The sequence below is a fragment of the Pelophylax lessonae genome (genome assembly GCF_965119305.1).
Source record: "Pelophylax lessonae genome assembly, chromosome: 2".
Lineage (NCBI taxonomy): Eukaryota > Metazoa > Chordata > Amphibia > Anura > Ranidae > Pelophylax > Pelophylax lessonae.
The window spans coordinates 265,627,428-265,639,577 of record NC_138769.1 but is presented as its reverse complement, the minus strand read 5'-3'; the positions used below and the strand labels follow the sequence as shown (position 1 = coordinate 265,639,577).

The 12,150-nt window shown below is 45.0% G+C and overlaps 1 protein-coding gene across 1 annotated transcript in view; it reads right to left on the bottom strand.

Moving 5' to 3' along the window:
- The window catches only part of DSTYK (dual serine/threonine and tyrosine protein kinase), a 237,629-nt gene that overhangs the window by 60,604 nt on the left and 164,875 nt on the right, over window positions 1-12,150 (bottom strand). The window contains exon 10 of the mRNA XM_082247304.1: window positions 1,670-1,783. Coding sequence (XP_082103430.1) covers window positions 1,670-1,783 — 114 coding nt within the window. The remainder of the gene's footprint in view (window positions 1-1,669; window positions 1,784-12,150) is intronic.

Genomic DNA, 12,150 nt, shown 5'->3' with positions numbered 1-12,150 from the left:
GCTGGCTTCAAGCTGCCCACACCTGAGATGGCAGCGCTGGAGAAGAAATTATAAAAGTAAGTATTTCTTCTAAAAAGGTAAGTGCGAACCGGGACAGATCAGAGGCTAGCCATTGTGGAATGTACTAGCCCTGACTGTCCCGGGGGTATGTATGTTGAAATTTTTTTTTGTGGCTGGAACTCCGCTTTAAGATCTGAGCCACAGAAAAGGATCGAGGATAAACGCCAATCAACTCACACCAGAAACGTACGCTTTCCACGTACAATGGTATATCTTGCTGGAAGACGACCTCTTCCCCTTCACCATAGTAGGGATCACTGATCCAGACAGACCTCTATCCCTCAGTACCTGGCTTTCAATAGCCAAGCCATTAAAACCAGCGACTGTAAAGCAGGATGGTAGATCAGCCCTTGGGACAACTGGTCTTCTCTGAGAGGAAACCCCTAAGGGGAGTTTATAGCCACCAGAATGATTGGCAGATCCTCACCCTTGACTCCTCACAGGAACTGTGGTAGAAGTCCTAGCTGTGGATACTGGCCTCATTGGACCCTCCTGGGGAAGATTTAAAAGATCTATTTCCCTTATTCTCCGTCCCAGAAGCACAACATTTTCCATGGGCTGAGGAGGACGACCCCCGTCTGAAACAAGGCTCCTTTCCTTGACTGTGGCAGGAAAGTACTCCTGAAGGAGGCAATATAACCCACTAATTATGATTTATGGAGCACTTTGTCCGTCATTGAACGAAAGAGAAATTTGAGCTTCTCAGAGACAATACCATAATTCTTGTGCAAAGAAAGATAAGGCGAGGTTGAGAACTCCAAAACTTGCAGGGCTGAGGTAATGCTCCTATGATCCTTCAACATCTGTCACAAGATCATCACTGCTAGCTTCCTCAAAACCTCACTTAGCTTTAACAGCTATGCAGATAAAGCCATCAACCAAGAAGCTTGATAGAAAATCAGACCTGGTTAGCATAGATCTAGACTGGCAGAAACCAGGGGGCATCTACAAGCAGTCAGATTATATCCAAAGTATCAAGTCCTTTGTGTTCAATCCGAGGCTGCGAAAATTATGGTGATATTTTTTCAAAAAATTACCTGTGAAACCGTTTAGTCTCCATGTATACATTAGAGATGTCCCACAGAGTTCCCTTAGCATCCATTGCTTCCACTAACAAGTCCTTTGTCTTTGCAAGAAAACCTGTCTTGTCTTTTCAGATGTGACACCATCACATCTGGTGTCCACCAAGACAACTCCTGTGAGAGATTTCCTTGGGCAATAAGTCCTTCCATAAAAGGCAACAGCCCACCAAGGGTAGACTTGCCAAGGCCTTGGCACTGGTCCAAATATGGACAGATGAAGGCTCCAGCAATGAAATATATAGACTTTGGTATGGACTTTAGGTTTCCCAACAGTACAGTTTTTATTGGCTGCAGAATTCCTTTGCTTTAGACACCCACATGGGAATTGGGCCACAAGGACATGCAAAGACAACATACGATTTACAGGTTACACATAAAGTTAAAAAAAAAAAAGGCTTAAGAGGGGCCATTCATTTTTAAGAGCTTTGTAGAGTTGAGCGGACTTCAAACAGTATGTAAAACTGTCCACCGATTATAGCAAATAATTGTCCGTTAGCATCAACATGGGTATTGTTCCGTAATCTCACCAGAACATTCTTCAACTTGATATCTCTGTGGACAAGGCCCTGACTATGCAGAAACCGGATGCCTTCCACCACATCTAAACCAATTTGTAACCGATCCTCCAAAGATAGGCCAGCCTAGGAGACAATAGAAAACGGATAAGTTGCTTGTACAGTCAGTATTTTTTCCCCCCTATAAACCTAAAATCTATTCAAGCTTTTGTAAAAATGTGCAAATGCTCTATTAATGCTTAGCAAAATTTAAACCTAGAATCACTATGGAGGTGTCTTGAATATACAAAAAGTATTAGAGAACAGGGTTTTACTTTCAAAAGATTTTTATTTGTAATATAATTGAGACAGATACAAAACAAGCATTATGAACCATGCACTAGAAGCAAATATTTGACAAATTGAAACATACTAAACAGAATACATACAACACTCGAAAACTTCAAAGTGTAAGTAAGCAAGTGGTCTTCACATGTTCCACAATGCAAAAGGCGCAGAGGAAAAGTTATGCGCCGTGAAATAGAGACCCGGAGAGGCCCGCCCAATCCCAAGGAGACCCCTACTGGGGGCTAAGACTGTCCCCTCAGGAGAGATAGGGCAACCCCGGCTCCCCCATAACTCAGCTCTGGCAAACCAAGTTGAGGTATTAATGATTTACCCATATAAAAGAGCCATAAAGTTATAAATTTAGATCAAAATGCTATTGAGTAATATGCAACCCTACGAGTCGAGAAGGCTTCCAATACCGTGAAGGTAGGGAGCAACTAGCGTCTCAAAAACTTAAGCATGGTATGCTTAAGAGAAAATTGTGTGGAGAAGAGAAAGACAAAAGGAGGGAAAGGAATAGAAAGGAGAGTTAAAGAGGCTATTAAAAGAACAGAGGAAGGATAAGACCATGATAAAGAGGGTGTGATACTAGCACAAAGGAATGAGGTCTTGGAGAGAAAAAGTGAGAGGAAGAAGTTTTCCTGACAGGTCCCTAAGAACAAGAAGGATCAAACTAGTGCTGCAGAGCATGCAATGGGGTTTTAAAGATATGGTGAGTATCCAGGAGTTTGCTAGCTAACAATTCTTGTGATATGATCCAGGAAATTTTTCTTTTAGCGCGCAGTATGGAAACTGAAGGTCGCTTCCAAGCGCTGGCTATGGTAATTTTGGCTCCCAGAAGAATGAAGTGAATGAAACGTTTTTGAAATTTGGATGCGCCCGGAGTAGGCATGTTAAGCAGAGCAATCTGTGGTGCCTGCACAATAGATAGACCCGTGACTTTCCTGATGATATTGAATACTTTATTCCAGAAGCCCCGTATTTTGGGGCAGTCCCACCACATATGAAAGACAGAGCCCAGGAGGGAGCAACCCCTAAAACAGAGCGGGGAAGAAGCCGGGTAGAATTTATGAATTCTCTCAGGCACCATATACCATCTAGTGAGGACTTTGACACTTGCCTCAATAAGGGAGACATTCAGTACACCTTTATAAGCCGCAGTCATGGCAGAGGACCACAACTGTCCCCCCCCCCCCCCCCACTCCTGCGAGAGGTCACCCTCCCATGCTCTGGCATAACTAGGTTTCTGACTGTTATCGGCAAGTGACCCGTAGATCGCAGAGATGCCACCCCTCTGCTCCATGACATTACCACACCACGCCTCCTATGGTGTTACCATAGGAGGAGAAGTGACGTTGGATTTCCAGATGGAAGAAAGGAAATGGGAAATTTGTTGAAAGCGGAATAGTTCAGTAGCTGGCATTTTGAGTTTAGATTTGCAGTACGAAAGGGAGATCGGGCCCGATCCTGTAAAGAAGTGTCCTATTCTATACAACCCCTTATCTAGCCACCATTTAAACAAGGTAATATTCCGGCCCGGAGGGAAATTGGGGTTTTGGAACAAGAGAGCCAGAGGTCGTATGGGGGAGGTGATTTCAGGTTTACCCCGGAGCCTGTCCCAGAGATAGAACGAGTGTGAGAGAGTAGGTGCTAGAATTGCTGGACGATACTTTGCTTGACACCACATCAGGTAGTCTATCGTATGGAGAGGGACCACTTGGCGTTCCATATTGACCCAGTCAGGTTTTACCCCACGAGTATATATGACCGATATCTGCGCCAACTGTGCTGCTTGGTAATACCACCGCAGGTTAGGAAGGCCTAGCCCTCCCTGTGATCTAGTTCTGAATAATATATCCTTAGAAAATCTGTAGCCTTTTGAGCCCCAAACAAACTTGAGGATTCGAGACTAGATCACTTCCTATTCCCGTCAATAGCACTCATCTTCGCAAGTTCCAAAGTGATAAAGGATACGGGGGTAAAAAGGATCATTTTGACCGCATGTACCCTACCTATCCGAGAACAGGATTTTAAAGCTTAACTCTAGGCTCATGAAAACGTTACCCTTGCAGTGGGGCACCTTTTGTTTAGGGGAAAGAAACAAGGTAAAAATGGATTTTTGTAAAATCTTACCGTAAAATCCTTTTCTCTTAGCTCATTGACAGACGTAGTCCTCGGTGATACACCACCTTCGGGTTATGTTGCCTCCACAGGAGCAGGACTAGACAGGAAATTAAAAAGCTCTGGCCACACCCTAGGGGCAGTCCCAGAGGGTATATCCTCTCTCTCTCTGCCTCAGCAAATCAGTTATGTGAAAAAGCAGTCTTTAGAGATTTTAACCCAACTCAAAAAAAACAGAGGGGCGGGGACTACGTCTGTCAATGAGCTAAGAGAAAAGGATTTTACGGTAAGATTTTACAAAAATCCATTTTTCTCTAGCGCTCATTGACAGACGTAGTCCTCGGTGATACACCACCTTCGGGACGTCCCAGAGCAGTATCACAACTGAGGGGTGGGAAAATGAAATCAAATCCCAATCTAGAAGGCCCAACCGGTGCCAACTAGAAGTTTACAATGCTCATCCTTAATGATGAGACTCAACAAAAAAAGAGAAAAAAATTTTTTTTTTTTTTTTACAAACAGAAAAAAACCCTCGAGGTAGACCACCGGTCTCCTCAAATTGCGGCCTGCAAAACCTTGCGGCCAAATGAGGCATCCGCCGATGCCGTCACATCAATTTTATAGAATTTTGTAAAGGTATGTACCGACGACCAGGTGGCCGCCTTACATACCTGGACCACTGACGCCTGATGGCGAAAGGCCCAGGAAGTACTGAGCGCTCGAGTGGAGTGCGCCCTAACAGGGAACGGAGGACACTGACCCTTAATAGAATAAGCCTGTACCACCGTTTGTCTAATCCATTTGGCAATGGTCGCGGCAGATGCAGGCAAACCCTTTCTGGGGCCATCCGTGATCACAAAAAGTGAATCCGTCTTACGGAAAGATTCCGTAGCTTTCAGGTATACCCTGATTGCCCGAACCACATCTAAGGAATGCAACGCATGTTCCCGATGATGCTTGGGCTGAGGACACAAGGAAGGTAGTACAATATCTTCATTCAGATGAAAATCTGAAACCACCTTAGGAAGAAAAGATGGCTTAGGATGAAGTACTACCTTATCCCTATGAATCACTAGGTAAGGGGACTGGCATGATAATGCAGCCAGTTCTGACACCCTGCGAGCAGAAGTAATAGCCACCAAGAAGGCCACCTTCTGGGATAAAGTAAGCAAGGGAATCTCCCTGATGTTTTCAAAGGGAGGTTTCTGTAGAACCGACAAAACCAAATTAAGATCCCAGGGCGGTAAGGGCGCGCGGACTGGAGGAGCCAGGTGCCGCACCCCCTGGATAAAATTCCGCACCAAGGATTTGGTAGCTAAAGGCTTCTGAAAGAAGATTGCTAATGCTGAAACTTGACCCTTGATGGTGCTCAAGGCTAGCTTCTGCTCAACCCCTTGTTGCAAAAAGGCCAATATTCGAGTCACCGAATAGGTACGTGGAGGAAATCCTAAAGATTCGCACCACGCAATATAAGTCTTCCATGTGTGATAATAGACTTTGCTGGAAGTCGCTTTCCTTGCTTTAATAAGGGTAGGAATGACTGAAGTAGACAAACCTCTGTCCTTCAGTACTTGGGTCTCAATGGCCAGGCCATTAAACCCAGCGACTGTAAAGCATGATGGTAAATTGGTCCTTGAGACCACAGACACTCCCTGAGACGAAGTTCCCACGGAACGTCTACGACTAACATGTCCAAGTCGGCCAGGCCGGCTTGAGGAGGCCAGCCTAGAATTTCTAGGACCACTGGCGCTGATAGAATCTGAACCAGGCGTCCCTAGAGGGATCTGGCCCCGACCATCCGAGAAAGTCTGGTCGTTTTCTGTTCCCACACATTTATCAGATACCTGATAGTTATCAGGAAAGGTGATCTTTTCTGGTTGAACCTCAGGGACCGAAGTCACCCGACTAGAGGCTACTTGGCCTATCTGGTCAACCAGATCCGATTCCTGTGAGGTATCGGGACTAATCTTAGGAAAAGGTAAAGGAAAAGATCTATTCAGGGAACGGTAACTACCGCTTCCTGTAGTACTTAAATGTTGGAAGGGAAGAATCGCACCGGTAGTAGTGGTTGATGCTCGATCTAATGTCCTGAATACCGGTGAAAACGTCCCCCCACCCTGAAACCGGGTGGGGGCGCACCTTCAGGCTGTGTACTCCTTTGCTTCGGGTTTGGCTGGGTTGGTCCTTTGCTTGTCCGCCCAGCCCTTCTTGAACCCTCCTGGAGGAGTCTTGCCTTTCCCGCTAGTACCAGCCGGGCGCCCTTTATGGGCGGTAAAGAAAGGTCCTCGCTTGTTGCGAGGTCCCTTAGCTTTAGCAGCCTGTGGCAAAAAAGTGCTCTTGCCCCCAGTGGCATCCTTAATGATTTCATCTAGGTTGGCCCCAAATAGACGATTCCCCTGAAAGGGGAGATTTGTCAAGGTCTTTTTGGAACCTAGGTCAGCTGACCAGCATTTTAACCACAGCACACGTCTGAGGATCACCGCTGACTTGGATGCATGCCCTAATAAGGGAGTAGTGTCCAAGGCTGCGTCACAGATAAACTGTAGCCCTTGTATAATCTGTTCCATCAAATCAGATGTCTCCTGGGGAATATCTTTTCCCCTAAGATCTTGGCGTACCATTTTCGCCCATTCCGTAAGTGTCTGGGAAACTAGACCAATAACAATTACTGGTCTAAATGCTGACCCTATCAGAGAGAAGATGGTGCGGGACTCTGCTTCCATCTTTCGATCCACCGGATCCTTAAAGGACGAAGTGTCCTCCACTGGAATAACCGTGGCTTTATTCAGCCTGGAAATAGGTGGATCCACCACTGGTGGTACCGTCCATTTCTTAATGATGGATTCCTCAAACGGATAGCGTCTAGCAATACGCTTGGAAATAGTAAAGGTACGTTTAGAATGCTCCCATTCTCCTTTAATCTGATTACCGAAACATTTAGGTACAGGAAAATCCTTCACCGTTTTGATGGGCTTATCAGTACCAAAAGGAATCTCTGTTTCAGTTGCCTCTGCCGGTAAAGCCTCAAGTTTTAAGGTTTCCTGCACTGCCACAACTAGTGCGTCCACCAATGCTTCTTCCTGAATTATAGCAGGAGAAGAAGCGTCCTCCTCACTGTCTGAGGGGGCTTTACCTGGGATAACAGCCCTTGCAGAGGAACCTGCAACTGCAGTGACCATCTCTGAATCAGAGTCAGAGGTGTCAGATAGTATAGGGGTAGGCGGGGGTCGCTTCCTTGACCCCCGTCCCTGACAGGCCGCCTCCACCCGAGCCACCATAGACTCCAAAATTGCTGTAAATGACTCTATACTCTGTGCACCGGCGGGTCCCGTGGCCCCCTCGAGGGAAACAGGTGGGGGAATATGTGTGGCAGGGTCCATGATAATTCCAGTCACTTCCTGGATAATATAATTCAAAAATAAAAAAACTTTTTTTTTTTTTTTTCAGACCCCCAGCGCCACAAAAGCCCCTTAGTGTTACCTGCTAGGGATCCCTATCGATCGAGAGAGAGAGAGAGATAGACCCCCAGGCTCACCACTTGATGCTCAGAGTTTAACTGCAACAGGTTACAGCGCTGTCTTGACAAACAGGAAGTCTTTTGGCTGGCTGCCCAGGAAGAAAGGAGGCGGCTCCGCCCCTCTGCACGCCTTCCGGCGCCTCCCCCAAGCTCCACGAGGTGTTTGGATCACCTCAAACATGGCCGCCCCCATGCTGGAGACACGAGGCTACGCCAAAATGGCGGCTCGTGCGATCCAGCAAAAAAAAAAATGGCGGCGGCCTGTACTGAATAGCGGTGTGCTGCAGGGCACACAACTCTCTGCATGGGGATATGGCGTGGTTGGCGGTACCGGCCCTGGCGGACCGCATGGCCATTCGGGAGGCCTGGTAATAGCTGGAGATCTGATTAGGAAGGCAGTCTACATGTCCGTGGCTTCTGACTGGTAGGTAGCTTATTCTTAACACCGTAAGATTCCCAGAATGCCACAGATTACATCTTTTTAACATGTATACAATTAGATTGTTAGCCCCCAAACCAAGCCTCCTGGCTTTTTGCACATAAAATCACACTCAAAGTAGGAGGATCTGTGTCATGTTATAGGATAGAGAGGGACTCTATCTTACCATACAGAGAGGGGCCCGCGTTCACCACAAGACCCGTCAGGGGAAAAGGGGGAACATACTACTCACCATACCGGAACCAGGCGGGCACCAACTCCTGACAGTACCCCTCTCCACCGGGGCGGGAGGGCTGTCGACCGATACGGACGCCGTGACTCATGGTCTTTGGCGTTTCAGCGAGACGTTTAACTCGCGTGGACAGTCCTTTAATGGGACTTTGTCGCGAACGACCCAGCGCGGAGCTATGGCCTGCACGCGCTCGTAGGCTGAACTGGGGTGACCACCGGATCTCAACATCCAGCCCGTCGCCCAGTTCAGCTTTCTTGCTTGAAGATCTCACAGGAACACTGGAGAAAAAAAGCTGTCTAAAAAAATCTTTTAAGAAAAAAATCTTGCCAGGACCTAAGATCCCAGCAAGGTATCTAGGTCCTTACTCCTAACTAGACAGAAAATAACTGATTTGCTGAGGCAGAGAGAGAGGATATACCCTCTGGGACTGCCCCTAGGGTGTGGCCAGAGCTTTTTAATTTCCTGTCTAGTCCTGCTCCTGTGGAGGCAACATAACCCGAAGGTGGTGTATCACCGAGGACTACGTCTGTCAATGAGCGCTAGAGAAAATACTTTTAGGTAGTTCAGATTTAAGCTAAGGAAGCTGTATAACCAATGTCACAGTACAAGAACTGATAAGCCCCAATCTTAACCTCCAAGCATGAAACATCTTTGAGTAGAAACTACAGATGCATAAAATGCCCATCATCCTGACATTGCTGTAACTTAAAAGGGGCAAGATGCTAAGGCTGTATTTACACCTTTGTGTTCTTGCCTGATCTAATTAATTCAAAAGGAAATACAACCAAACAGATGTCAATGTGCATAGAAACACCAACTAAAACTGACATGCATTATTGTGCAATGTAAAGTGCATTGTAATAAGTGTAAAAGTACAGCAATTTGCTTCAGCACTCACCATGTGCACTGACAAGTGCCTCGATACAATCCTGTCTGAGGTCTACAGACAATTCCTTGAATTTCTTGGCTTGGTTTGTGCTCTGACAAGCACTGGTAACTGTGGGACCTTGTATGTGTCCAATCAACTGAATTAACCACAGGTGGACCCCAATCAAGTTGTAGAAACTATATATAGTGAATATAAGTGCAGCGCCAATAATTAGAACTGTAATTAAACAATTGAAAATTCAAAACAAAAAAAATCTTAATGCAGTGATCAAAGTGTGTAAAGTCCAAAGAGTCCACAAATGTGTAGCAAAAGTCAGTTGCCTGGCTCGTTTACATTCAGAACGATTCCTCCAGTGAGGCACAGAACCCTCACCAGACATAAGCCAAAAACAGCCGTGAAATACAAAGAGTGAAACACCTCATGTGTTACCAAAGGTTTCTTCACTGTGCTCTCCCTCCCCCAATCAAATGCACTCAACCAGATGCTGGACTGAAACAAGCCCTGTGATGTCATTCAAAATGCTGGAAGCATGGCCTGCTATATCGGTCTCACGGTCGCTAATCATACGATATGTGTTGCATCAATAGATGTGCTCTCTCCCCAGTCCCAGACTCACTCTAGTGCCCACAAAGAGCTTCCAACCAGCCCACGTCCACAACAGTCTACTTTTCAGTTTCAAAAGAGAGCACATCTATTGATGCAGCACATATCGTATGATTAGCGACCACGGGACTGATATAGCAGGCCATTCTTCCAGCATTCTCAAGGATTCAATCACAGGGCTGGTTGCATTAATGCATCTGGGGAGTGCATTTGATTGTGGATGGAGAGCAGCGAAGAAACCTTTGACACACGAGGTGCTTCACACTTTGTATCTCACGGCTGTTTATTTGGATTAGGTCTGGTGAATGTTCAGGCACTGTCACTGGGAGGAATTGTTCTGAATGTAACGAGCCAGGCAACTGACTTGATTGCTGGACTTGATACACACTTTGATCACTACATGAAGATTTTTTTTTTGTCTGACTTTAATTGTTTAATCAGGTATAATTATTAGCGCTGCACTTTTTCACTATACATTATCTGGAGGTTGTATATTCACCTTTAATTTGTGCTAGCTGCTATTTACAATATCTATTTGTAGCGCTCACTTCACACATTTTGAAGTTGTAGAAACAGCTCAAGGATCAGTAGAAACAGGATGCACGTGAGCTCAATTTTGAGAGTCATGCCAAAGGCTGTAAATATTTATGTACATGTGATTTTTTTTTTTTTAATTTTAAATAAGTTTGCAAGGATTTTAAACAAACTTATTTTAAGTTATGGGGTATGGTTTGTAGAATTTTGAGGTACATAATGAATTTAATTTGTTTTGAAACAAGGTTGTAACATAATAAAATGTGGAAAAATTGAAGCACTGAATATTTTCTGGATGCACTGTATAACGCAGACGTGCATCTCAAAAAATTAGAATTTACTTAAAAAGTCACTTTTAGTAATTCAATTCAAAAAGTGAAACTTTTATATAGATTCATTACACAGTGATATATTTCAAGCATTTTTTTTTAATTATGATTATGGCTTACAGCTAGTGAAAACCCAAATCTCAGAAAATTAAAATCACACAAGAGAAAAAAAAAAAAAGTTTTAATACAAATGTTTGCTTACTGAAAAGTATGTCCATGTACAGTATAGCATGTACTCAACACTTGGTCAAGGTTCCTTTTGCATGAACTACTGCCTCAATCCGGCGTGGCATGGAGGCAATCAGCCTGTGGCACTGCTGAGATTATGGTAGTCCAGGTTGCTTTGATAGCAGCCTTCAGCTTGTCTGCATTGTTGGGTCTGGTGTCGCTTTTCTTCCTCTTGACAATACCCCTCAGATTCTCTAGGAGATTTAGGTCAGGTGAGTTTGTTGGCCAGTGTGATACCATGATCATTAAACCAGGTTTTGGTACTTTTGGCAGTGTGGGCAGGTGCAAAGTCCTGCTGGAAAATGAAACCAGAACCTCCATAAAGTTGGTCAGCAGAGGGAAGCATGAAGTGCTCTAGAATTTCTAGATAGATGGCTGAGGACCAACACTAGCAGATGACATGGCTCCCCAAGACATCACTGACTGGAAACTTCAAACTTGACCTCATACAACTTTTCTGTGCCTCTTCCTCCAGACTCTGGGACCTTGATTTCCAAATCAATAAAGAATTAAATGTCATCCAAAAAGAGAGACCACTGAGCAACAGTCCAGTCCTTTTTCTCCTTAGCCCAGGTAAGACGCTTCTGACATTGTCTCCGGTTCAGGAGTGGCATGACAAGGAATGCGACAGTTGTAGACCATGTCCTGGATAGGTCTGTGTGGTGGCTCTTGAAGCACTGACACTAGCTGTAGTCCACTCCTTGTGGATCTCCCCCAAATTCTGGAATGGCCCTTGCTTCACATCTCCCTCAAGGCTGCAGTTATCCCTGTTGCTTGTGCACCTTTTTCTACCACACTTTTTCCTTCCACTCAACTTTCTATTAATATGCTTGGATACAGCACTCTGCAAACAGCCAGCTTCTTTAGCAATGACCTTCTGTGACTTAGCCTCCTTGTGGAGGGTGTCAATGACTGTCTTCTGGACAACCGTAACCTACGGAAACTGTAACCTACAGAACCAGACAGACCATTTAAAGGCTCAGGAAACCTTTACATTTGGTTTGAGTTAATCAGCTGGATTAGAGTGTGACACCATGGGTCTACAATAGTGAACTTTTTAATATTCAAATTTTCTGAGATACTGAATTTTGGGCTTTCACTAGCCATAAGCCTCAAAATTAAAAGAAAAATGCTTGAAATATATCACTGTGTAATGACTCTATAGAATAGGGTTTTTGTTCATTGACGGACACAGTGCTCCATAAACCATAACTACTTGGTTACATTGCCTCCTACAGGGGTAGGACTAGGCAGAAAAAAAAAAAAAAAAACAC